At 38.0% G+C, this 27,497-nt stretch overlaps 2 protein-coding genes across 2 annotated transcripts in view; both read right to left on the bottom strand.

Moving 5' to 3' along the window:
- Window positions 1–27,497, bottom strand: part of LOC134820849 (vasculin-like protein 1) — a 632,099-nt gene that overhangs the window by 486,242 nt on the left and 118,360 nt on the right. The gene's annotated exons all lie outside the window — the stretch shown is intronic.
- Window positions 1,705–27,497, bottom strand: part of LOC134820639 (EF-hand calcium-binding domain-containing protein 7-like) — a 37,525-nt gene continuing 11,732 nt past the window's right edge. Inside the window, exons 10-15 of the mRNA XM_063831142.1 lie at window positions 16,272–16,405; window positions 15,887–16,035; window positions 9,350–9,440; window positions 6,424–6,542; window positions 3,106–3,213; window positions 1,705–2,028 (exon numbers count right to left, since the gene is read on the bottom strand). Of these exons, the coding sequence (XP_063687212.1) occupies window positions 1,939–2,028; window positions 3,106–3,213; window positions 6,424–6,542; window positions 9,350–9,440; window positions 15,887–16,035; window positions 16,272–16,405 (691 nt within the window). The 3' untranslated portion in view covers window positions 1,705–1,938. The remainder of the gene's footprint in view (window positions 2,029–3,105; window positions 3,214–6,423; window positions 6,543–9,349; window positions 9,441–15,886; window positions 16,036–16,271; window positions 16,406–27,497) is intronic.

Here is a 27,497-nt window from a genome sequence, read left to right as displayed (position 1 = left end):
CGTTCATTTTAGTGTCCGTTCAAATAAAGTTCGATGAGGTAGTACTAGTAATTTACCTTGTCGGACCTTATTTGGAGTTGGACGGACATTACTTGAACGCTGGAGGCCCTAGCGTTCATCTTAATGTCCGTTCAAATAAAGTCCGTTCAATTAATGTCCGTCCAAGTTAAAGTCCGTTAAATTTTTTTCAAAAATGTTTTCATTTCGAACTTTTTGTCCAGAATATGACAACTTTTTAATTTCAGTCAATTTCAATAGCTATCATTAGACTAAACTATATCGTTGAATTAATAAAAACAAGGTATTATAAAATTGTAACAATCTGAATAATTGTAAATATCACATTATTGCAAGATCACTATCTTGAAGTTGATCTTCGGCTTCTTCTACCTTGTAGGTTTACAACCTACCAGGACGCGCGCCGAGTTGGACTCGTCAATATATGGAACAGATATTTTACGAGTATCAGTATCACCCGTTAACTTCTACCTCCACATTTTCTCTTACAACTGGTTGTCTGTCCAACTCGTAGTCGTACCGGGCAATACACGATCCCAACTGCTCTACTAGAGAGATACTTGAATGCCTAAAGTACAGCTTAAGCTTTATCTCTAGCCCCCCACTTGGTATAGGCGACCTTCGGTGGCTTATGTCAGCTACGATACCTTCTACCATACCACCCATCTCGATAAAGTAGAAGACAAACCGGGATATCTCCCTAGGTATGTGACCGACGGTATCTAATCTAGTCTTGTAGGTACCTTCCTACCTTATCTGCACAGCGCAGATAAGCTTACTGTATAGCTAGCTGTATGAAAAATGGATTTACAAATCATTTGCTAAAATTTAAAAACGTCAAAAAAAGATGAACAAAATTCGGATTTTTGATGGTTTTGATTGCCTTTTAGCGTTCATATTAATGTCCGTTCATAATTATGTCCGTTCAAGTAATGTCCGTCCAAATAAGGTCCGATAAGGTAATTAAACACTAAGCATTAATGCCTTCGAGCGTCCGTTTTAATGTCCGTTTACGCAATATGTCCGATAAGGTATATTTAATATAATTTAAATTATAACTATAAGCATAATAATAATAATTATAACTATAAGCATAATCTCCCCAGCCAGATTTAGATAGACGCAAGATGGAATAAGGAAAATTCAAAATTTGGTATACCTATTATACTCGCATCTTCATCTTGGTAATATTGGTGATGGCGCAGTTTATATCTCCGCCAAAAGCACACTCCCCAAATTGCGCGCATTGCTGTAACTTCTTTCAAACTTCATGAATCGAGGAAAATTATTTTGCAATGTTTTCAGACTCAAATCACTTGGAATACTTTTAAAAGAGAATAACAAGCTCAAAAACGCTACTGACGTATTTCTCCATAAAAAGCACAATGTCAATAGCGTGAGAAGCTTTTGTCGAGGTGCCCCGAAAGTGATCTTAAACGATTCCCCGTTCAATTTTGGTCGAGGAACGCCAACTTAGTGCACAACCAAGGAAGTTATAAACATATTTCATACGTATCAAATTGGATGTGCTTTTGGCGGAGATATTCATATAACGTGCGCTATTGCCATTGGTGATACTGATATTAGTGAACTATGAGTATGTATAGTTCACTATTTACATAATTTATATAACGGTTTTACTTTTAGGTTTAACATACATACTGATGAAGACAGGACTCTGTTTCTCACCGGGAAATCGGGTTTTAGAAATAATTTAATAATATAAATAAATATCTAGCAGCTATCCGAATCCCTTAAACATTAAAGTTAAACTTTAATTGTTTAAACAACTTCTCAAATATTTTTCAGCTCTTTGATCAATGATAATGCCAATGGATTTCGTTGAGTTAAATTTTACAAATATTTTACAACTCTAATTGTTGAAATTATCATGCAATTGTAAAGACATGGCATCAGAATTTATTTCGGCTTCACTGGAGGAACGACTCTTATCTTTATAGTCGGCTTAAAGTCTTTAGACCTCAACTCCGGCGAAAAATGGTGACAGATCTGAAAATATAATGCTAAGCTTAAAATCAAACGTGTAGTTATCAAATTGGAACTTACTGTCAGAATTTTAAGATCGCAAAATATTCGCAAAATCGCAAAATAATTCAACTCAAGTATAGTAACCGTAATAAGTATTTTCAGTTTTTAATTTAAGTTTCGCGTGACATCTGATTAAATTGATTAAAGTTAAACGTTGCCACTGGCACTGCAGCTAGTTTTCCACAGGTCACGTCGGATGACAGGCGCCCATACAGTAGTTAACTCAACTAGGTAGTATAGTAGTTAGTATAAGTATGTGAAGCCCCGATTCACCACAAATCCCGAGTGAAATTAAATACTTCCCGGTATAAACCACATAGTCTGTATAACTAATACTATAAGTATAATAAACATATATGTAATGGTCACGAATCGAGAGAGTAATACTATTTACTTTATACTTGACACATACTTGAACTAAATATGTGCTCTGACATGACGTGACATGCGCTCAGCTCGACATTTCGTTCCTTTTAAACTATTGTCCATTGTTAATGGACTAACTCGGCACTTCGAAGAAATTTAGACGAGTAACATCCGTCAACTTTAATTTTAACTAGTGACTCCCTTCATTCATTATTCATTAATTACTTCACGTTTTTGGATGGGATCAGGGGAAGGGTCATCGACTTTACAGTTACTGTAACCAAGATGTAATCAGATCGAACGCAAAAATTAGATCGAACCGGTTTGATCTAGGAATTAGATCGAACGCTGGCGCGAGATACATATACAGTAGTTATACAAATACATTGAAAGCCGCGCCGCGCGTTCGATCCAATTCCTAGATCGAACCGGTTCGATCTAATTTCTGCGTTCGATCTAATTACATCTTGGTGATAGTTACAAATATTACAATTTTCAACACAGAAATTGTGTATTTTTTTCTTGAGACATCAAATATTCCGGACCACGAACATTTTTGACTAAATTTAGTTCTAATTCTGCTAGATTTGAAATTTTATGTTGATAAATTTATGATTCTGCTTGACTGTATTTGGTGACAATGATTTTACTGAAACTAGTAGAACTACTCACCATAGTTTTGTTAGCAGCCACAGTCAGTATGTGTTTTCTGTAAGGAGGATTTTCAAGGGAGTTTTCTGAACCAACCGTGTTCACTTCAATTCGGAGCGGTTTATCAGTCTGGGGTTAAATCGTGGTTAAAACTGGGCTTAAGCGGAGTTTCTTGACCGTGACGGTCTAAAGTTATAGTTATAATTTGAGTAATACTAATAGTTATACACAATTCGCAACACGATTATAGATACAATTAAAATAAATCGGCACACCGTTACAGAGTTGAGACTTGAGAGTGGGGATATGAATATGATGGTAAACTTAAAGTGGGCCTTAGCTAATAGTATTAGTAATCATATTAGTGATTAGACTAGACACTAAAATATTACGATTTTTGATTTTAGCAATATGCAGTCAGGAGAAATATTGTAGGTTTGGGGTCCAGGGTCGTTCACATATTACCAGACCAACAAACTAGGACCGGTGACCGAACTTTTGAGGGGGTCCCGGACCCCAACCGCCAAACCGTGCCCGCGGGGCAGCCTTAACGGGTGATACTCGTAAAATATCTGTTCCATATACAGGACCGTCGACGAGTCCAACTCGGCGCGCGTCCTGGTAGGTTGTAAACCTACAAGGGGCAGCCACGCCCATATTTGGTCCAAATTAGGCCCATTTTAGCCAAATACCCTGAACATGCCCAAGACCCAGATTTTAGGTGCTCTACTCGTAGCTTCGCTACTGGTCCCCTGAAAAATGCACCGCAAATTTTTATAGAATTTGGCCGCCAACTTTTTTTGAAGGCCTAACTCAAAATTCCATGATACAAACTTAAGGTCGAAATGCGATTAATTCTACGTTGATTCTAAAAATTTCATATAAAAATATTGAAACCTTATACTATTGAGTTCTATTGTTTTGAGCGAAATCAGTTTCGCAAATATTATATCGCGAAGTGAGATATGGGCGATTTTGTTCATTTTTTGCGATTATTTGAACTGTGAACACAGAATCCACAGTTAGGTAGATAATGAGCTGATAATTATAGAGATTGTGGAGTATATGCTTACCTTCCATATAATTATAAAGTTGGTGTAATTCAAAAATATTGATATTTGCCCAATTTATGGGCCAAAATCGATCAAATTTGGTGTGTATGTCCAAATATGGTCATATGGTTTTTGGCTCATAACTCCGACATTTTTGATGAAAATTCATATACGAGTTCAGGGGACCACTACTACAAGTAGAGCGCGTAAAATATCGGTGTTGGGCATGTTCAGGGTATTTGGTTGATCATTGTTAATTGTAGGTTTACATTTACAACCTATACCAGGACGCGCGCCGAGTTGGACTCGTCGTTGGACTCGTCGACGGTCAGATATTTTACGGAACAGATATTTTACGAGTATCACCCGTTAAATTGTTAATCATTGATATTAATGGTCTGGCCCGGCGCGCGCTACTTCGAAGAAATTTAGACGAGTAACATCCGTCAAGGTATTTGGCTAAATTGGACCTAATTTGGGGGTTAAAAATTGGCCAAAAAGTGATTACGTAATATGTGAACGACCCCTTACCGGGGGGGGGGGGGGGGGGGGGGGGATCAGGTACTAAGTGCCGTACGTGACGTCGACTAAGTGCAGTTTTGGAATCTACAAAAAGGACCCACCCACCCCCTTCACGGTACTAACTGCTTTTTCAAATAATATTTAGGACACCCACCCCCTTTTGCCGGCTTTTGCGGTACTAACTGTGTTTTGGTATATAAATTAAGATACCCACCCAGCAATTGCTTTAAACAGCTCATTAAACATTGGAAAATGGGCAAATTATACCCACTATTTAGTAGGGGTTTTGTTTTCAATGTAGTCGAATTACCTTATCGGACCTTATTTGGACGGCCATTACTTGAACGCTGGAGGCCCTAGCGTTCATCTTAATGTCCGTTCAAATAAAGTCCGTTCAATTAATGTCCGTCCAAGTCAAAGTCCGTTGAAATTTTTCCATTTCGAACTTTTTGTCCAGAATATGACAACTTTGAGAACTTTATTGTGCCGTAAGTTAACGACGGAAAGGTTTTCCTTGGTCTGCCGGAGGCACAGAAAACTCTACTAGTATATGATGTATTCAAGGGTCACTTGTCGGAAAAAAGTCAACGAAATTATGGCACTCAACAACATAGTTCATGAACTAGTCCCCGCCAACATGACAAACTTGTTCCAGCCTCTAGATATTACGGTAAATCGTGTTGCCAAGGACATTGTCCGACGTTTTTATAGCTGGTAGAAACGATCCAGTGATAAAATATGCTTGCATGCGAATCAGGGTACTATTTGTGCCTTGAAATCTGAATCGGGAACTATACTGTCCCGCTTAATTGGAACGAGCCAGTGATTAAAGGATTAAGTGCGCCAGCATGCTATAAAGGTACAATCGTGCCCTGGATCGGGTACTATTGATTGATAATCAGACCTAGACCTGCATGACAAAAAGGGAACAACTGTGTCTCACACGTGCAATCGCGCTCGAGGGGTCTATGGTAATACTAATTGGTAGGATATGCCAATTGCATATCATTTCTGATAATAACTTCTCTACTCTAAATTCTTCTTTACTCTTGTTAGAACGTACTGCTTGTTGAATCCGGCTAACCGGATAATTGATTGATATCCATCAAAATCCGGTCCGGCAGCCAAAAGCCCACTCTTGTCACTGTTGGACTGGGCTTGAGGGTGAAGTACCCTTACATCTGTAAATGCCCTGTCCAGCGGCGACAATAACGATCTTGCGCTTAATGCTGATAATATATCCAGTCTAGCACCGTCTTTTCTATTTGTGCCGTTTGGTAATATGAGTGAAGGTGGAACGGAGAGAACCAACAATAAATTGAATCTGACATACATACCCTTACATTCCGTTCTAGCCAAGAATAAAAAGAATAGAAAATCACGTACCACAGAATCTTGATCTTTTCAAAGAATCAAGTACTGATTTTGTACTGGGTTGAAGAAAAAAGGTCTTAATAATCATTTCTGAGAGTTTCTTATGGAGAGGACTTTTGGAGCGATTTTGCACACTGACATCTTAAAGTTACTATATCGCTCAAATCCGTCCGCGACGAAAGTGTGTTCCTTATCAAAAATAAATACATCCAAGCTTGAACCATCAATAGAAATTATGAAAAAAAAACACTTTTTGAGCCCTACGAATTCGGAAAAGCATTCCTCAACTACGCCCAAATACCGGTGCAGACAATACGTTGAACCAGCAATAAGTTCCAAATACCGGTGCAGACAATACGTTGAACCAGCAATATTAAGTTGTTCAACTAACCATGTTGTTTATCGCAGCAGATGATTTCCACGGGAGTGTTTGACACACAAGTTTACACTTATTTTCAATAACTTGGACTTCGGTGCCATGTTTCTCTAGGCATCGTACCACACTACGTTCTGTAAGTTAAGTTATTGTTAGGTTATTGTTAACATTATAGTTAAATTATTGTTAACATTATAGTTAAGTTATTGTTAACATTATAGTTAAGTAAAGTCATAGCTAAGTTCATTATAATTTCGCTTTATTGAAAAGTGGTATGCCCATCTTTCTCCAGCTGGGTCATTATTTGATAACTTAATGAGTTAAAAACTTGATAAACTGGTAACTTGATAAAGAGCAAAGAGAACAACTAAATGATCAGCTACTAATTCTACCTCAGCATTGCATTTATTCTGGTCAACCTTGTACATCTCTAAATTTACTGATAGTTGGATAATATCCTGTTGAAAGAGACAAGGACAAATGAAACAGGAATTTAGGATTGTAGGAAAATTTTCGAAGTGTTGAAAGTATTAAAACTTTTTAATACTACAACTTTTTTAAATATTATCCAACTAATACACTATAAACTAAATAATGAAGTAAAATCCCGATTTACCGCGCCCTGATTTACCGCAAACCCCAATTTACTGCGGGTATTTCCTTTTCCCCCGAATTTTTCTTCAACAATTATTTTCCAAAATCTTAATTTTTTCTGAAAAGTTTAATTTTTTGCCTGGTCGACGTTTTCTGTAGAAGGACGTTTCAACAACTTCCGTTCAGACGAGCAAGTGAACCAAAGGTGATGTCATATCTGTCCATTTCTGCTAATTTCTTCTTGGTATTTCGAACAGTTATCTCGCCGATAACCGATTCCAAAGTGTTGGGCAACTGAAGAGGAGGATTTGACGCTCTTCAACATTTGGAATTTGGATCCCTTGTCTCTTCTGCCCGATGGTTAGACGTTTTCGATTAGAGCAAGGAGATTCTCCGGTAGATATAGCGGAATTAGATCGCTTCATGATGTACAGCTGATGTATAGACTAAAGGATAGATTGACTTGTCCTTGATACGTGATCCCTTGATCTAGTGCTTTTATACATGAGTCATGAGCAAGACGCATTACAGAGGCACATATTAGGTGCGGTGAAAAAATCGAAATTATGCGGTACCGCACCCGACTATAAAGGTAAAATGTGCGGTAAGGTGCGGTAAATTTGTACGAATTATGCGGCAAATGTGCGGCGATTTTTTCGAAATTTGTGCGGGAACTGTGCGGTTTTTTTTTGCATTTTCTCAAGGACTTTGGAAATTCTAAACGTATAACCGCCGCTCTTATCAAAAATAGGTCTGTTTATGTGTTACTGAGGGTGTAGTTCTTTGTACTAAGACCATGATTGAACCTATATTGAGATTCAGTTATCTGAGAATCGAACAGTGACTTGATCTGGTAGAGATCAGGAATCAGGATACAGTTATTTGAAGACGCCTCTTGATAGAGTCGATCAGATCCCATTCGTGATCACAAATATGTGACACGCTTGTTGGCATTGATCGTCAGTACTTGTGAACCATTCGATCCAAGATCCATTAAGCCCACTATAAAACCAACGCTGCAACGAATAAAGCTCATTACCCTTTACACCTACTTCTTCTATTATCACCTACAAATGATAACTGATACACTATAATCGAAGTACGGTAACGACGAGGGTTCCATAATGGCTAGGGTCACGGTCCCGAAAGGGCTTGGATCACGGTCCCGAAAGGGCCTGGGTAACGGTCCCGAAAGGGCCTGGGTCACGGTCCCGAAAAGGCCTGAGTCACGTGTCCTAAGCATGAGTTCCAAAAGGGCCTGGGTCACGGTCCCGAAAGGGCCTGGGTCAGGGTCCCGAAAGGGCCTGGGTCAGGGTCCCGAAAGGGCCTGGGTCAGGGTCCCGAAAGGGCCTGGGTCAGGGTCCCGAAAGGGCCTGGGTCACGGTCCCGAAAGGGCCTGGGTCAGGGTCCCGAAAGGGCCTGGGTCACGGTCCCGAAAGGTCCTCGGTCACGTGGTAACCGGGTCACGTGACCTAAGCATGAGTTCCAAAAGGGCCTGGGTCACGGTCCCGAAAGGGCCTGGGTCAGGGTCCCGAAAGGGCCTGGGTCAGGGTCCTAAAAGGGCCCGACTTTTAACATATTTTGGTTTTTACACTCGAAAATCTTAACGCGAAAATTTCAAAATTATGCGAAATTACGCGGAAGATGCTAGATTATGCGGAAATATGCAGATAATTACAAAATGTGCGGAAATGTGCGGAAAACAATAAATTATGCGGAAGTGTGCGGAAAACGGTAAATTGTGCGATCCCGCACCCATCGCACCTAATATGTGCCCATGAGACGCAAGCTCGTGCTCCACACTGCTAATTGAATCACGTGACCATGTTCTCGTATAACACCTTTGCTGCTGTGATGCTTGACAGTACTCGGTACTTGACAGGGCACCACTGTTTTTGAGAAGGGTCAGTTCGTACATATTACAGGGGAAATATGTGATCGGATTCGATCTGAACATACAGCTCAGATGTTGATAGCTAGTGATAATTACAGATTTCGATACGATTTGCAATGCAATGCAAAGAAAGCAAGAGTTTGATTGAATTTCTAGCATGTTGATACTAATAAGAATTACTGAGTACAATCGTAAGACTATCAAAAATATCCCCTCTATGGATTAAAGGCCTTTCCCACCCTTTTTGGCCAATGTTGGCAGTTGGACCTCAAAAACCAAAACACCGATTTACTGCGAACCCCGCGATTCCCGCAGGTTTTAGCCTTCTCCAAAACCCGCGGTAAATCAGGGTTTTACTGTATCAGTATTTCATCATGAGACTAATAAACAGCGAACTACTCCAACATTTGATATCTCTAAATTTCACGTCTTTAATTAACATCTCACACTCACCTAGAGTTTGGTTGGCTGTTAGGGCGACTAGACTTTGAACAGAAAGTTCTACCTCTGAATCCGAGTACACATCGATGTGCCAGGGTAACGCCTGAAAAATATAATCATTAGTTTTAATCAAAAAGTGAGACCACATGGACTTCTTTATCTTTCTTTATATTAATCGTTATAATCGTAAAGCGGTGCCAATTTAGTTAATTAAATTGGTAATAGCTACAATTTGACAATTATTTCCAATTTCTATCAGAAATTAACATTAGGTAGTATGACTACGAGTAGTGATCCGTACCGAACGTAAGTTTTCGGAGGAAGGAATTTGATAAATTTATAGTTGTACTTCGTGAAATCGTTCGCAGAGAGGCTGAATACCTAATTTAAATTAAGATTGCTTTATTTGGAGTTCATTCGAAATACTGGACAATTCATACTGAATACTGATAATCTGATAGTTGACAGAGCAATAAAGTTATCGCGAGGATTGAGGAAGTGATATTAGTAAGAAATGAACCTTTCAAGTCTGATTATTTAGTTTGTTCCTTGGAAATGTGTGGAACATATGGTCACCATTTTTAATTTTGCTGTCATATTACTATCAGGAGAGCATGTCCTCTTTACTTTGTCTCTCAATAGATCTGTCAGTCCAAAACAACATGATTCGATTGATAAATTTATTTGAAGAGAGCAAGTCGTGAACATGTCGTTGATAGATACACCTCAAATCAATAAATCTGTATTGGATACTTTGATTAACTCAGAGCACGTGTGTGTGTGTCTTCTGAGAACATTTCTTGGAACATGACAAGGTGAGTCTTGAAATTCTTGGAATGCTTGGCATTTAAAGCAGTTAAATTTATATATATTATATATAGGTATAACCATTTATAAAACCATTTATAAATGGTCAGTATGTTCACAGTGTCAGCTCTAGTTCTACTACCACTAGAAGCTCAGTGATCTATGCAGGACCTATAGAGCTATAGGATTGGTGGGTCCTCGCGAGTCGCGCGGGTAGGGCTTGTTCAAAAAAGGTTTTGTTGCTAACAAACTGTGAACTTTCTCAGCACTCTAGGTCAAACAGGCTTGTGGGAATCTGATAAATTTAATATTCTAGAGGGGCTTGGTATTTTCGGGGTCTACCGCGCAACAATGTCATAAATATCTATTTATTCTACCACCTCAAACTATCAAAGTTGAGTACCTTTTAACTTTTTGCTCAACATGTCGAGAGCAATTACACCCCGGTAAATATCCATCGACATTGATTTCAGCAAATGGTTCAGATTTGATAGTCAGAGCCCAAATACATATTATATTGAAATGCACCATCATTAACAATGATTAATTTTACCAAAACCCATAATCATGGGTAGAGTGGACCGCTGTCAGTGTCTCTCTTTCCCAAACAAAAGGAAATGATATTACTTTGATTGACCGTTCTCAAATGCAAAATGATACCGAGAATGAAATCGGTCGCTCGCTTTTCCCATTCATTCACGGCTTACGAATTGTATAATTTCGATTGATTACATCAATCAGATGCTGTAAAAATCTCTTTGGGTTGCGTTCGGGTCGATACCTAGTATTTCGGGGTAAGGGACAAGGGTGGTAGTTATTACTTATTGAACAAGCTGAAGTTTATTTAATCTTCATTGCCGAGTACAGCTGCCTTTGGGTAGTTCTTCTTAATCTATTACAATTGTAAATGAATGGGAAAAGCGAGCGACCGATTTCATTCTCGGTATCATTTTGCATTTGAGAACGGTCAATCAAATTAATATCATTTCCTTTTGTTTGGGAAAGAGAGACACTGACAGCGGTCCACTCTACCCATGATTATGGGTTTTGGTAAAATATCATCTCTTTTTGATTATAATGTCAGGGTACTTTATAAAGTCGAAATATAAACTAATATCTTCATTAATAAGGAGGAAGTTTCAACGATTTCGAAATTTTTCCTTTAAAAACATTTCCTTGTGTTTAGGGAAGCATATCGGTCGATCACTGACTGAATATGCCACTTAATACTCATTCAAGTAGGCATTAAATTCATATATAATGACATTAAACTGTCGTGGCAAAGCAGAATTTGTTGGAAATCACGAATGAGCAAAATTCACACCTTTCGCACGTGCAAACTTTGAGCGGACGTTGCGTGCGCATTCAATATTGAATCGCCGTAAATTTTTGCATGTAATTGTTTTATATATAGCTTAATAAGCATGCAAAGTTTCAAAGTATTTCAAGAAGAACTGTAATCACAACGGCACTCTAAAGTTGACAGAAAATGACGAAAACAGCAATTTTCAGTGATTTTAGCGATTTTCTATCAATTTGGGCGTGTCCCCGCGTGTGCAACTTTTCGATTTTCAACTTTAAAACTAGCCTAATGCACAATTTATACCTATAGGAAGCAGAACTGAGCTCCACAACCCAAGGCATGGCCCAACACCAGAGAATACTAAATCGCAAAATTGACGTTTTTATAAAATAATTTTTCAAAAAAGCACAAACTTCAATGACGAATATCTTTATGAAGGAGCAAGCTAGAAAAACTTTCCGGTAGATTTTCTGAATGCTTGAACAATTATCTAAGGTAAAAATTTCCTCAGATTTTGAATAAAATTACTCCTTAATGGTTTAAAATTAATTTTAAAAGTTATTACTTTGTCAAAAATCAAGTTTTAAAAACGGTTAACTTGATGACGTCATCAAGGGGTGTTTATGACGTCAAATAATTTGTTTATACAATGTAAACTAAAGTATAAACAATTATTTGCAAGACCTGTGGTCGGAAATGGCTGTATCTTTTATACTTTTGAATCTATGGACACTTAAATACAGGCTACAATTGAATGGCAAAGCGTCTATCCCTGAATATATGTATATATCACGACAATCTATCGTAAAACAGGGGTTCTAGAAAACCCATTTCCCGATGCTCCTGAAACCTGAAACTTTTTTTGCAGTCGATTTGGTCAACGTCTAGACGCCCTGAAAAATTTCAGATCTCTAACTCAATTTTAACATGGTTTTTAAGGCACCTGAATATGGCGATTTTGGGTTTTTTACCGAATTTCGTATAACAGTGCTGGCGAGTATATAGTATTTTATGCAAATTTCTTAAAAATCTCAACATAACTATTTTTTATTCCTGTCATCTTTGACATCAAATTATAATGTTTTGAACTAAAAATAAATCTGCTGAACGACTTCCGATGAGTCTTAATGCCTGAAAAACTCCTGCCGGAGGCGGCGGCCTTCGGCCGCCGCCTCCGGCCGGAGTGCACGCTTCGCGTGCACGAGAGAGGCTTCCGACGAGTACCAAAGGGGTTATAATAGTAAAGGGGGTATAATAGTAAAGGGGTACAATAGTAAAGGGGGTACATAGTATACCCCCAATAAAGACACCGCTCGTGCTTGCCAGCACTGTGATACAGGTTTCGATAAATATAAACGTAGCTCGTAAAATTTTCCATGTTTTAATGCGATATTGACATCCATTTCAGAGCTTTAGGACCTTCCAGTCCAATCACCTATTTATAAGTATTTTCACCGTTCACGTCGAGTCAAGATAGTTTTTTGGCCATATTTCCGAAAATACAAATTTTAAGATATTAATATTGTATAGAATAGTCTATACTTTCCTGGTATTGGCTGCAATCGCAAAAATCCGAGTGACCGCAAAACTCAGGCATAGGATGTGGCCTTTAAAAAAATGTTATGGAAGCCAAATGATTTATTCATCATTTAGAGAGCAAGAGGTTGACCCGAAAAATCGCTTTTAATACGACCTCGATCAACATTCAACATAGCCAACGAGTTCAAATTTCATCTTGAACTATTAAACGGGTAATTCGCGACTAAATTTCCCGGCTTTATATTTGCTGGTAATGATCGATTTAAAATCGACGATTTTCGCACGGTTTAGCGGTTAGATTTATCATTACGCCACAGTAATTCAAAAGGAATTTGAATTATGAGTCGTAAAATTAAAAAAGAATGAATTTAAATTTTGATACGTTCAACATTACAAATAATTTGACATAAATATGACAAATTGTTCGACACATTAAAACCGTGCAGCTATCACCTCTACCAAACATCCGGGGAACACTTTCGAATGAATATGATCCAAATGATAATGAAAAATAGAGAATCGAGATATGGCGGAAAGACAGGTGATGGGCCTTAAAAGTCTCACAGTCACACACAAAAACACTTAACTCACTTGGTCACTTATTTGTCAACTATGAGATATCAGATCACTAAAGATGTTCAAACGATAGTGAACCCTTCATGCCAAAACCAGAAAGATCAAAAAAACATAAATAACTTTATATATTGGATAAAATTATATTTTACTCATCTAAATAGATTACTTTAAAGTACTATAAGATACACACTCATAATTCAGTAGTAAATAAATTGTATTACACGTAATAGTAATCAGTAAAAAAAACTGCCAGCCCTATTTATACACTATAAGAAAGACAACAAAACAGTTAAAAGTCAACTATTCTTAGGAAGCTGTCTAAAATTCGTTAGGGAGACGGGCAATTGTCCTATAATAAAGACGCCATACTATTCAGAATAAAACAATTAGCATATACGGGATTAACACCCACGTGAACATCCCACTAAAGGTGTATACGTTGCTAATCCCAACAAAAACCAAGCGTAAAGTTCCTAATATTAACACAAACAAAAAATAAAAATAATATCAAAACCTCAATTATAAATAGATTATACCAAACTATTTCTCAAAACGTATATTATTTTAATCATACAAGTCAAACAGAAAATAGAATGCACGTGTAAATTATGTCCTTGAAATTAGACATCCTTTACTGAAAAATGACATCCAACACTTACTGGCTATACTTTGCACCGAGTCAGAGTATGAAGTACGTATGTGTGTACAGGCCCAAAAACCCAAGCTACTAATCATATAGAATGCTTATTGATTGCCAGGCTTGTGGGCGCTGGTAAAGTGCTGGTAATGTGCGTAGCAAGAGGGGGTATTTTCATAATACTGGGGGGGGGGGGGGGGGGGGGGGGGGGGGGGGGGGGGAGGGACCAAACGTCAGTACCCATACCGTACACGTTGGGTCTTATACCACCTCCGGTACCCTAGAACAATTATATAGATCTGCTTATTGATTGCCAAGCTTGTGGGCGTTGGCAAAATTGCTGGTAAAGTCAGCAACTTGGACCAGTATTGACAATTTGCCTTTCCTGATACAGTTTAAGTTTTCCGGTATATTTTGTTGAACCGTGTACCGAGTGCCCAGTTTGATATGAGCCGTCGTCTACTTTGTTGGACTTTACTTCAGGAGAGAGGGCTCGTTATGAAAATAACCCTAATGTGCGTAGCAAGAGGGGGTATTTTCATAATACAGGGGGTGGGGACCAAACGTCAGTACCCATACCGCATACGTTGGGTCTTATACCACCTCCGTGTTTCATATTTGAGACTTGTAACTTACTATAAGTATAGCATATAGGTCATTGAATCCGGAATAATATCTGAAAAGATGGTGCGACACGGATTTAAAATGACGCAGTTATCAAGCAATTTGTTTAACTTTATCTCGTTAGCAAAATCGATAGGGTAATAAATGATTACCTAATCATTAATCATGTGATACCACACCGTAATTGGGCTCTCTGCACGATTCCCATAATGCAGATCTAGTTTCAACCCAATCACCTGATCACACGTAATGAAAGAATGAACAAACTCGTTATGCTTCATATCTTGGTCATCTGAGATGCTACAACTCTCAATTTTTCAGGCCAAATGCAAATTCAATACAATTTGGCTAGATGCGATCATTTAATCTATCAAATGAATGCAAAAATGAACCTTCATTCGAAAATAATTAACACGAATATTCTTTGATTTGATGTATACCATCGCGATATAACAGGTATTACTTTTCCCTCCATCGCCATGTTTGAAGCTCTCTCATCAACCATGTTAGTATTCTACTTCAGATGGTAGTACTATATTTTTAATTTTAAACTTTATAATTGTTTAAATTATTCCTGTATAACAAATACATTTTCAAATCGTGTATTCCTCGAATGAGTGGTGATAGTAAGTCATACCAAAAAATTATTTCAATCGGGCACTCTGCAGTGACTGAGCTATAAAGGCCAACGTATGGTTACAGTAAAACCCCGAGCCCCGATTTACCGCGGATGTATCCTTTCCCCCAAACTCCGCGGGTTTTACTGTACTGGCTTTTGCCCCCCCCCCCCCCCCCCCGGCCCCTCCCACCTGTATATAAATATTAAAATACTCCCTGCTATGTACATCAGGGTTATTTCCATAACAATTCCTCGTGCTAAGCAAGCTCTAAGCGGCGCGAGGAATAAGCTGAAATGTAATCCCTGTACGTGCCGGCGCGCTATAACTCGCTGCTGGTAGTCCAGAAACTAGCCTGGTTTATAATTGTTCCGTAGCATTCATGATGGAAGCTTCCCTATATATTCCCGCAGTTACCCCCCCCCCCCCCCCATCCCCGCACTTACCCTGACAAGTTGAAGTGCCTCGTTGTACCCCATACTGGTGAGAGTCTCCCTGATTTCCTCCTCCCCTCCCTCCTCGTCCTCTAGCGCCATTTCATGGAGTTTCATGAAGCTCTCCAACGTCACACACTCCTCTTTCAGCTCAAAGTTTTCTAAGAGAGATTTTTGTTACAAATTGTGGGTGAGTTTTTATTGGGTTGAGAGCCCAGTAAGCTTTTTGAAAAAGCAGTGGCTGTTGGTGCTTTATGCACCAGAAATGGTGCTATAATTTATTTCTAGCACTTATACCATACGTGATCACTTGACGCATTTGATTAAAATAAAGCAACTTCATCAAGACTTCTAAATTCTCTAAATCATCTAAATCATAAATATGTGAAAATCAAACCTCTAATTACATCCCACATGGAGTCACTGAGCGGCTCTCCAGAGGAGGTAAGATGGAACAGCTCAAACTCGCTCCTGCTCAGTAGCATATCACCGTTCAGATCGAGACAGTGGAATATGTTCATTAGCACGTTCCTGCAAGGGTAGCATTAGATCTGCGAAAATAAAACGAGTGTACCTACATGCCTGGGGTTGCGTCCCGACTATACTGCAGGGAAATCTGTACCGAAAGGACCGTGGCCGCACCGCAAAAGAAAAAGAGATCGGCCCCTCGTTCCTAGCTTGCTAGGTTCGTCATGTTGTTGTTGCAAGGGGAACGAGTGTTAATGAGTGTTAATGAGCGTTAATGAGCGTTAATGAGCGTTAATGAGTGTTGAAGGTTTCGTCACTGATAAAACTTACTATCCTGTGTGCTCTCGCTCCGCAGTCCCTTATATAGTTGTAAGGCGCTATTATACCGCTCTACCGTAGTGATGAAGTTCATGATTTCAGTATAACTATCATCCGAATTCCGAATTATAATCCCGATTTCAAGGAATTAATATTAGTTTCTCTGCATTCTATTTCCAAAAACATTTGTAATATTAGTCAGGTCAAAATAAAACTGTATCAATTTATCTTTAAAGTATATTTGTATCATATAAAAGCACGACCTTGTTAGTTGGCACATTTGAATTGTCGTGGAGACAAGGATCAAAAGCGGGACGTACAGATTTGTGAATTAATTTCGCTCTAACTTTTGACAGGCAGGTTCCCTCACGTGCTCAGAACGGCTTCTCATCAAAGAGATGATGGGGCAGGCAGCGTGTGCGAGAAGCTGGGTTCTAAATAGTCTAAATAGTAACGATATCATTATATAACTATATTAAAGTCACTATTGTGACAGTACATTAGAACTAGACAGAAACAAAGTGTAAAGGGTCTGAACAGAACCCCTCTGTTTCAGTTCCTTGTTTAACACTGCCGTATAACAGCAAGGATGGGCACATAGCTGATCACTCCACACTATGCTCTGTCAAATGTTGCTTATATACCAAGGATCTACAGGAAACATTTCCTTGTAAGTTTAGAGGGCGATCTGTGAACAGACAACTATCTCATTCCCAACTATAGGAACCAGAATTCCTATACTATCCCAACGAGCTACACCAAGCATAGTTTCATATACCTTACTCGGGAATATTATAACCGGGATAAAGTGGTGGGTTTTGGAAGATTCCGCCATATTTTTCCCGGTCAAAAATTTTACCAGTCATAGAAAAACCCGCCGACTCAGATTATGTGGTTCCAAGGGGGTGGTGATCATCATATTTTACCTGAAGTCTCATATGTGCTAGAGAAGACTTTTGAAGCAGTGGATGGAGGGCTGTAACTTTATTGGCGGTTGCTACCATAATTTCGTTATAAAAATCACAATTTGGTTACAGAAATCAGATTTCAGGGTGGACCGTGATTCTCACTTCTCTTGCCCATGAATCAGTGAATCGTAGAGAAGAAAACAATTTATATGTTATAGAAGAAAACGAAAATAATAATAATATATAATATATATAATAATAATAATGTCTCTAAAGATTGATCGCTTCTCGTGTGTAGTGTGTAGACTAAAGAAAGAGGGAGTTTTTCCCGTTAAAGTAATTTGTGGCCACATCCCGCTAGAAGTGAGTAAACTGTGCCACTATTTCATGGTCCACGGTGGATTGATTACTGGAGCAGTTGAAGATGGCAGATGCAAAGCCAAAACGTTCCCCAATACCAAGCGGTGGGCAGGAAATTAAGCTCCGGCTGACCTTCAGAGCAGTAGCCCCATTAGCAGACAAAATGAAAGTCTTGTTAAGACAACAATACAACTTCGAATGTGACGGTCAGCAGCTCATGGGAATATCAATAATGATAATGGCGGGGACATTAGCGATAATGAAGATTTGACTTATTATTGCTTAGATTTATTTTCCTTTAAATAGACGTCTTTTTTTTTCTATTTCTGAGTAATATCAATAACCGTAATTGAAATAACTTCTTTAACAAGTAACAAAAACAGAAATTTCGGTTGAAAATTTGTTGCCTCTGAAAAAAAAACTTGAAAGGTCGGCCACCGAGTAAGGTAGTATTTAAATGTCATACTCCAGTTGTTTGCCACGTACAAAATCCATAGCTCAATCTAGTAGCTCCAGATTTTTTTGATAAACAAAAGCCCGGGTTTGATCTTCAGTTCTCACATTACGTAAGCCATTTCCCCTCTGGTAACCGCTTTTGAAACATAGCTATCGTGTAGAAATAACTCAAGCGTATTAATACAACCTTAGCGTATTAATGTATCTTACTATATATAAAGCGAGACGATATATATATTTAAGGGTTTGCGTGCTTTTCGTTCTTTTTGTTAGCTACTAACTTGATCGATTTGCTCTCGCCTTTAGAGCTTGACAACATGACATACGGGTAAACCGCCCCTAAAATGTCAGCCACCCCTAAAATGCCACTCTTGATTGATTGGATCCCAGCTTCTTAAAAAGTATCTTACCTAATCATTTGTAACTCCTAAACATAAAAAAATATCATTCGGACCCTGCCACATCCTGAAATTGAATCTAAATGATGCCATAAGGGCATTTTTTTCACTTTGTACGAATTTTTTACTTTTGAAAAAAAGCGCACAATTTTATAACTCTGGGATTCATTAATATTAACTCGGTTTTGGTCTAGGATAGTGATATTTACATATTTTAGCAACTTTGTACATATGACTGGAGATATGGAAAGTTATACATTACTCAATATTACTACCCTCCCCTAAAATGTCACCTGGCCGCCCCCTAAAATGTCATTTTATCAGATTCTGGCTTTGAGACTACAAGCACCATAAAATGGAGGTACCAGCCTATTAAACATCATATTTAGCATCTAATGGTAATATTGGAAAGCTTTGGCAGCTCAAGGAATTAGTTTTATATTATTAATCGCAATAAACATCCCCTAAAATGTCTAATTATCCCCCCTAAAATGTCATTTTAACCTGATCAAATTACTCAGGCTTTTCCTAAGATGCAATGCATTGCTACATACAAGAACAGCTCCTTCCAGCCAAATTTATCTCAATCTGGCCTAGAAAATGCCAATAAGTCAATAAAAGTTCAATTTAAAATAAAGTTCTTCATAAATGCCAAAAAAATGTGGGAGAATAATTACCTCCGACGGGTATCGAACATGCAATCTGCTGCCAATGAGCGAACGTGCCTACCACTCACGCCACCAGGTCCTAGTAAGGTCTGTAATATTTATATGTATATACGCGCGGTTTCTGCTAATTCTAGATGCCTGCTAATTCTGCTATGCCTTTGATCTTTTAATGAATTTCTTCTTCTCCTTATCCCTACTACACATATCGTTAATAGTTGATGTTAATAATTAACAAGTGCCAAAACAAGAGCTATTATCGCACACCATGCGAACAAACAACAAATTTGACATTTTAGGGGAGAAAAAAATGACATTTTAGGGGGCATATCATAGGTTTACCATAAACTAGTAGTTTTTGACATCCAATTTTGCTAAAAGCAGTCAAATCTAGTCTATAGAGAAGGTCAGATCGATTACTGGGTTGGCTTAGTTAACTACAGGTCACTAAAATTGCCAAAATGCAGGATGATGTTAAAAATCCCAAAAAATGCAATTAAAACATGCAATTTGCACTAGGTTAAAATCACATTGAATCCATTTCCTTTGTGTCAATTGTTAGTTTATAACTAGATAATCTAACTACAGGTGTAAATTTTGTTGACTGAGTTACTGTTTTGCCGTAAGTTCTGGGTATTCAAAAAAAAGTCCCCAAAAAGTCACAAAAAGTAAATTGACTAAATTCCACCATTTTTTTTCAACAGAGAGAGAAATTCTGGTCAACACCTCTCAGAAATAGGTTATATTTGTCCCAGAAGTGGTTAAAATTAATAATTGAGCAACATTCTGAGTGCTACACAACCTGTTTTAGCTGACATTTTAGGGGTGGTGCATGTGACATTTTAGGGGGTAATTACGGTTTTGAGGCACTTCCTTTAGTGAGTGAATGTTTTCAAGTAGCTTAATGTTTTAATAAGACAAAACAAATAGTACTAGTGACAAAATATAAATCAGGCCTCCTGTACATTTTGTAATTATCACACATATAGAGTTGACATTTTAGGGGAGGTGTTTTAAAAGTGACCCCATTTCAACGTCAAAAAAATTGTACCTGATTTTATTTTCAAATTTCCAAATCTTCCTGGCAGGCTAGAAAAAGGTTTAAATATTATTCCTAGACACTTCAGAACCCTGTAAATTTAGCCCTAACTCGGCAATCTGGGCCCAAAAAACAGGTGACATTTTAGGGGCGGTTTACCCGTATTGGTAACGGCTTTTTCTACTTGGATTTCGGACTCTGCATTTTTAGCAACGCTGATCTGACATTATTTCACTTTAATATATAGATCTATCTTTTGTAAACCTTGTAAACTTGTAAACCTTGTATCATCCCTTTATATGAGTCCCTTTATTAACTAAACTGCTGATTCTTCAGAAACGTGTCCTATCAATAAAAGTTCGGAGAAAGCCAAGTTGCCCGATCCCTCCATCTCATCTCTCCCTTACAAGGAAGAACTGCACTACACCTGTCAGGACGATCAAACACCACTTACTTTGTACTTCTGTAGTTCTATGGTAAATCATATTTTAAACGTGATCGATAATCTCGTATTAATGCGGATATTTGCAGGCAATAGTGGTGTATGTAGTGGCTGGCGTGGTGGTCCTTTTAGGGATAATCACTACGGTAAAATTATTAATATTTTCATGCTGATTTGAAGGCCATTAAATTTAAAGCAGTTGAACCAGTCAAAAAAGTTTAAGTTATTTATCTTTTACTGTTTTTGCGGAAAGTCGTGTTGTCAAGTTGATACCGTGGTGTCAGTAAAATGGTACGGATATGTAAACATATATATATCGTCTCGCTTTATATATAGTAAGATTATAACCTAATTAATATAATATTTTTTGAACCCTTATTGAATTGCGCAGACGATTAGTGTTTGTATTAGGCCTGCGATTGTCTTCAGCAATGTTCTCAAACCATAATTGAAGGAGTAACCTATTTAATTAATAGAGTAAGTGCATATTTTGTTGGTCAAACAAGCACCGGCCACCGATTACCGACAGCATTTAAGAAGTTGAAGCGTCCATATAAGAAGAGAAGAAGAAAAAGAAGGGCATCAATCCATAACCTGGTAACCTTGTTCCTGCACAGAGCAATTCTACCTGCACATTCAAATTTGTCAATGAGATCATCGCCTGTAGTGATAAACTATCTGCAGTGAGGGGCCAATAAAATTGTACCGTCACGTGACACGTAAATGGATACAGTCTAGGTTTATAGAAAGGACCACTTGGGAGCTTACAATAATATTTAAATAGGTCCTGTTGATTCCTATTGCAGGATATATACAGGTGATAGCAGATAAATAAAGTTGAAAGGGCATGTAAGTCTAGGTTTTTAGAAAGGACCACTTGGGAGCTTACAATAATATTTAAATAGGGTCCTGTTCATTCCTATTGCAGGATATATACAGGTGCGAGCAGATAAATAAACTTGAAAGGGCATGTAAGTCTGGGTTTTTAGAAAGAACCACTTGGAAGTTTACAATGATAATTAAAAAGGATCTATTTGCAGTTAAATTTAATGAAGTGTATTCAGGCTGTCTGCGTAGTAAAACTGCATGACGTGATAGTCACCCTTTTTATAGTAGTCCAAATTTGCAGTCCTCAGTATTTTCTCAGTATTGCCTCAAGCTGTGCTCAAGTCAGGGACAAATTACGCTAGAGTTCGAGGGTTATCAAGTCACCATGGTTTATTCATTTAAATTCCATCCGCCCATTCTTGATTCTTCTTCGTAGGGGGCTGTAATTGTCAAGATGACCACCATTTAAGATTGAATCCCTATTCCCTGTGCTTACCCCGGTAAAATGTTATGAATGTAGAAACTAAGAAAGTAAAAGTTTGAATCTTTGTTTTTCCCACATTTGGTGAAACGTTTTGTCGCGGTTTTGAAACCGATAATCCTTGGGAATTATTAGATGTCTGTCACACTGAGATAAAATGAGTGAAAGTATACTCCTCGTTGGAAAGACAACTTTGGACACTGACCAATAAAGTGATTCATTGTCTCCTCTTCCATGAATCAGAGGGCTCTTTTACAGTCTACTAATTTATACCTCATATAGCTTCAACATTTTATCGGTTTAAAATGATTTAATGGAAGCTGTGCTGAACAAGTGACATCAGAACAGAGTTCAAGCGCTATCAAGTCACGGAGCGGGTTTTACATTAAGAAGTTTACCGTTTGATTCATTTAAATTCTATCAGAAAATTCATTGTATTTGTTCCTTATAGAAAATTGCGATTATATTCTTAATAGTATCAGAGCACTTTAGCCTGCTATAAAGTATATAGAACAGCTCTCGGTAGTTGTCAAGCTATACCCCCCTTTCATTGGCTGAATAATCAGCCAATAGGAAGGCGGTATAATACCACATCAAAGTTGTAGATAATAGAAGCATCTGGTGACATTTATTCATTTATATTCCAGTGTTCATTACTTTGGTCACTTGGCAATTTTAATGCTTGAAACCGAAAAATAAACAGTCAAAGACATTATTTGCATTACACCTTGCACGAAAGATTACGTAACTACTTTACTGCATATATCCCTTTCGATCCTTGGCCAAATACACACGTGAATGATTTAAAGTGCAGTAATACTGTTGAACTGAATTTGAATTTAACTATTTAAGTAAAGAAGTAACTTTCCAGATATTTAATACGTTAGCATAGTAAACGATTTTTGTAAAGCCAATAATATGCAATAATTTTACCGCGAGACCATTCTTGATGCAAATCTTTATCATTCGGAAAATTAGGTTTACATTATATATTATCTTTTAGTGGTGACGTTTTTTTCAGTTATATTGGACGATTTTCTCATTGATTTCCGAAATTAAGCTAAAAACCAGCTAACCAAGCATAATAAACCCAAGAGAGAAGAAAAGCCCATATACTCCCTATTTCAGGAGACGGATGAATCACCTCTATTTTTTAATTTGAGCACTCTCGAATTGACTGAGACCCGTCTAGAAACTTCGTATACTCTCCAATACTTAAATTTCTCACTAATCTCCGGCCAATTTGCTTATATCTCTTAGACACTCCCAGTTAGAGTTTACATTTAGTGAATCCAATGATTTGATCGCCTTATACCACAAGGGCTTTGAAATAATAAATTCTATCATAATATTCATGGTATTTGTTCCTTATAGAAAATTGCGATTATATTCTTGATAGTGTCAGAGCAATTTAGCCTTCTGGAAAGTTTATAAAACAGCTCTCGGTAGTTGTCAAGCTATACCGCCCTCTCATTGGCTGAATAATCAGCCAATAAGACATTTATGCTAAGCGCGAATACCACATTAAAGTTTTAGATAATAGAAGCATCTGGTGACATTTATTAATTTATATTCCAGTGTTCATTACTTTGGTCACTTGGCAATTTGAATGCTTGAAACCGAAAATAAACGGTCAAAGACATTAATTGCATTATACTCACACAAAAGATTACATAACCACCCACATTACTGCATATCCCTTTCAATCCTTGGCCAAATACGCACGTGAATGATTTAAAGTGCAGTAATACTGTTTAACTGAATTTTAATTTAACTAAGAAGTAACTTTCCAGGTATTTAATACGTTAGCATAGTAAACGAGTTTTGTAAAGCCTCTTAATTTAATTAAAAATAATATGCAATAAATTTACCGCGAGACCATTCTAGATGCAAATCTTTATCATTCGGAAAATTAGGATTACATATTGGACGAGTTTCCCATTGATTTCCGAAATTGAGCTAAAAACCAAGCATAATCATACTCCCTATTTCAGGAGACGGATGAATCACCTCTATTTTTTAATTTGAACACTCTCGAATTGACTGAGACCCGTCTAGAAACTTCGTATACTCTCCATTACTTAAATTTCTCAGTTCTTACTAATCTCCGGCTTATTTGCTTATATCTCTTAGACACTCCCAGTTAGAGTTTACATTTAGTGAATCCAATGATTTGATCGCCTTATACCACAAGGTCAGATAATTTGACTGAGACCCGACTATATAGCTATCAGAGTTTTTAAATAGTTAAAGCTAGGCGGGAGATAAAAAATCGATTATATAGTCTGTGATAGAACTGCTGGAAACCAACAAGTAGGATTAACTGCATCTAACTTTACGTTCTTTAGATATTTCGCGTTAAAGTTTGAGGTTAATACCTTTAATATACTAGTAAAACTTAAACTTAGAATTTTTTTAAAGTGAATCTCGACTTTTGGAAAATACTGTCCACACCCACGGCCTGAAACTTGGCACAAGTGTCCCTTGGGTGAATACCCAAAATCGTTATCCAACAGAATTTGAATTTGAAATTTGAATTTCGCCTCTGTTTTTTGTCAGTACAATTACGTTCACCCCAAGCTTTAAGTGTTCATTCGTCCAACCAAATGTGTACACAATATTTCGACTTCCTAGCTAGAAGCGTTATTTTTTCATGACTACAATTGTGAAAAATAAGGAGGGAATGCCACACTCACTGTTATCGACTTAAATTTACTGTTTAGAAATCTATATAGTTTGATCCATAAGTTGAAAGTTCGATCCATATATCTGTGATCTCTGAAATGTTTGTGCAATTCTGACACAAATTTCGTGACATATTAAAGGTTTATTGCGTGTGAGCAATTACTTGGGGGCCACTGTGTCTTATTTAAATAACTATGCTAGACGAACCATTGCTGACGTCTGCACAGGAAATCTGATAGCTTATAGCAAGGGTGCCTCTTTACCCTGGCAACTATAAGTCTTATATACACAGAATAACTGTCAACTACTTGACAGAAGGTTAATAACTAAGATGAGAAGTACGGACTCGTTTAGGGGGAAAAGTACGTACTTGTACGCAACTTTGAAAAGTCCGACTCATACGACGTACGATTCAGATAGAATTTTTTTGTTTTTGAATTATTATCATCGGGGCCGTTGTAAAATGTAATTGTTTGCCGATGTTAGAGAAAATATACCGTTCGCGAATAAATTAAACACACAATTCTTAGGTCAGGCAAGCATTTTAAAGTAAAACAAAAATTCTACAAAATTGCTAGACAATTTACTTATTTAAACAGCTTGTTTCTCTTAAAGTTAAACTTTAAGTTAATCGACGATTGGAATATAGAAACACAAGTTTTTGAAAACGCTCAATATTAGTCCGTAACATGCGATTTAGAACTCTTCCATCGATTTCTAGAAGGAGAACTTTTCAATAGAATTGAAAAGTACGTACGATACGAGTAAATTGAAAAGTCCGACTCATTCGTACTTCTCATCTTAGGTTAATAAACTGTTGATAAACTGGACATAAACTGAAATAAGGCTTAAATACGTGATTAAAATACGTGACAGCGAATTTACTGTAGGGTGATTTCATTGGTCGTTGATGCACTTCAAACGTATTTGATAGGCACTTTTAACTCCACAATTGACATAATTTACTTGGAAATTGGAATAGATTCGCCACATCACGGACCACTAGTCAAATCATTATATTTAACTGACTAGACGCGATAAAAGCCAAGAAAACGAAGAATCTTCATTATTGAAGCCGTGAAAAGCTGGCCTCCAAGTTTTGAGTTTTTAGAGTAATTCAATCAGCCAACCTTTCTCGCCTTTTCAATCTTAAACAATAATCTCAGAGTGTGTGTCTCTGTGTATGTCTGTGTGTGTGTGTGCGAGGGTAATTTCCGAGCGGCTTAATCAAGAAAATGGTTAGAGTTATTGGACTTTTTTTCGGTATAGTACCGAGAAAACTATGAGGAAGACAAATGGTAAATGTTTTTTAAATCGGTCGGTGGAAAGTGGTTTAATTGATGGTTTTGTACATACATACATGGTAAGGTCTCCTCCTAGTCGTTGGAGTGGCCTGCATCACACACATCGCGTTGGCGGCGTAACATATGTCTCCACTGTACTCGGTTGGTAGCCAAAGCTTCTGTCGTGTTGTTGTCGATGTTTTCAACACCTGTAAACTTAGCAGCATCTTCGAGTACGCAGGACTTCCAGTTCTTACGGGGTCTGCCCCTTGACCTCTTTCCATAATTTGGCTTCCAGTTCAACAGAAACCTTGGTAGTCTAGAGTCTGGCATTCTAACTACATGTCCATACCAACGTAACCTGGCAGCACTGATGAAAGTCTCGACTGACTTGATGCCAGCCCTCCTAAGAACTTCTTCGTTGGTCACATGAAAGAACCATTTAATCCTAAGGATCCTTCTCAAGGAGGTTTGATGGAAAACCTCGAAGCGTTTCATCTGCTTTTTGGTGGTGTTTGAGACATTAGCTCCGTACAACAAGATGGTGAGGACAGCAGCCCTATAGATCCTGATCTTGGTTGGAGTCTTTATAGTTCTGCTATTCCAAATGTTCCAGAGCTGATGAAAGGCGCCATTAGCCTTCTGGATACGGACATCCAGGTCTCTGTTGATTGTCCCATCCCCACTGATAGTTGCACCCAGGTAGACAAAGTTGCTAACCTGCTCGACGGGTTCACCCTCAACCGACAGCTCAATACAATCATCCTTGATGAAAGGTCGCTGGGAGGCGCACTTGCTTACAGCCATGCATTGGGTCTTCTTTGCATTTATTCTGAGCCCAGCGTAGGAGCTGTAATGAACTAATAGATCAGTTGACTCCTGTAGGCCTTCCCCTGAGTTGTCCATAATAGCCATGTCATCAGCATAATCGGTGTCCAAAATGACCTTTTCCTCGACCGTCTTCGTCTCTTTCTGCAGCACTGCGCCTTGACTGATGATCTTGTTGGTCTCAGCCAGAAATGCAGAAAAGTTTAGGCAGAAATTAAAGACAGGAGGTGCTTGAATGTCGCCCTGACCTGTGCCTGAGTTAACATCAAACCAGTCTGTCAGCTCCCCATTAACCCTCACGGCACTCATGGTACCCCCAAAAAATGACTGAAATATTCTGACATATTTTTCAGGCAGCCCATAGTGTCTCATACTGCACCAAATAAAGTCCCTTCTGATAGAATCGAACGCTGCCTTGAAATCGACAAAATTAATGTAGAGAGGAATGTTAAACTCAAGACAGT

This window comes from Bolinopsis microptera, chromosome 9, assembly GCF_026151205.1.
Source record: "Bolinopsis microptera isolate Bmic1 chromosome 9, MBARI_Bmic_1.0, whole genome shotgun sequence".
Classification (NCBI taxonomy): domain Eukaryota; kingdom Metazoa; phylum Ctenophora; class Tentaculata; order Lobata; family Bolinopsidae; genus Bolinopsis; species Bolinopsis microptera.
Note: the sequence above shows the minus strand (reverse complement) of the source record. Positions and strands in the feature narration are given on the sequence as shown.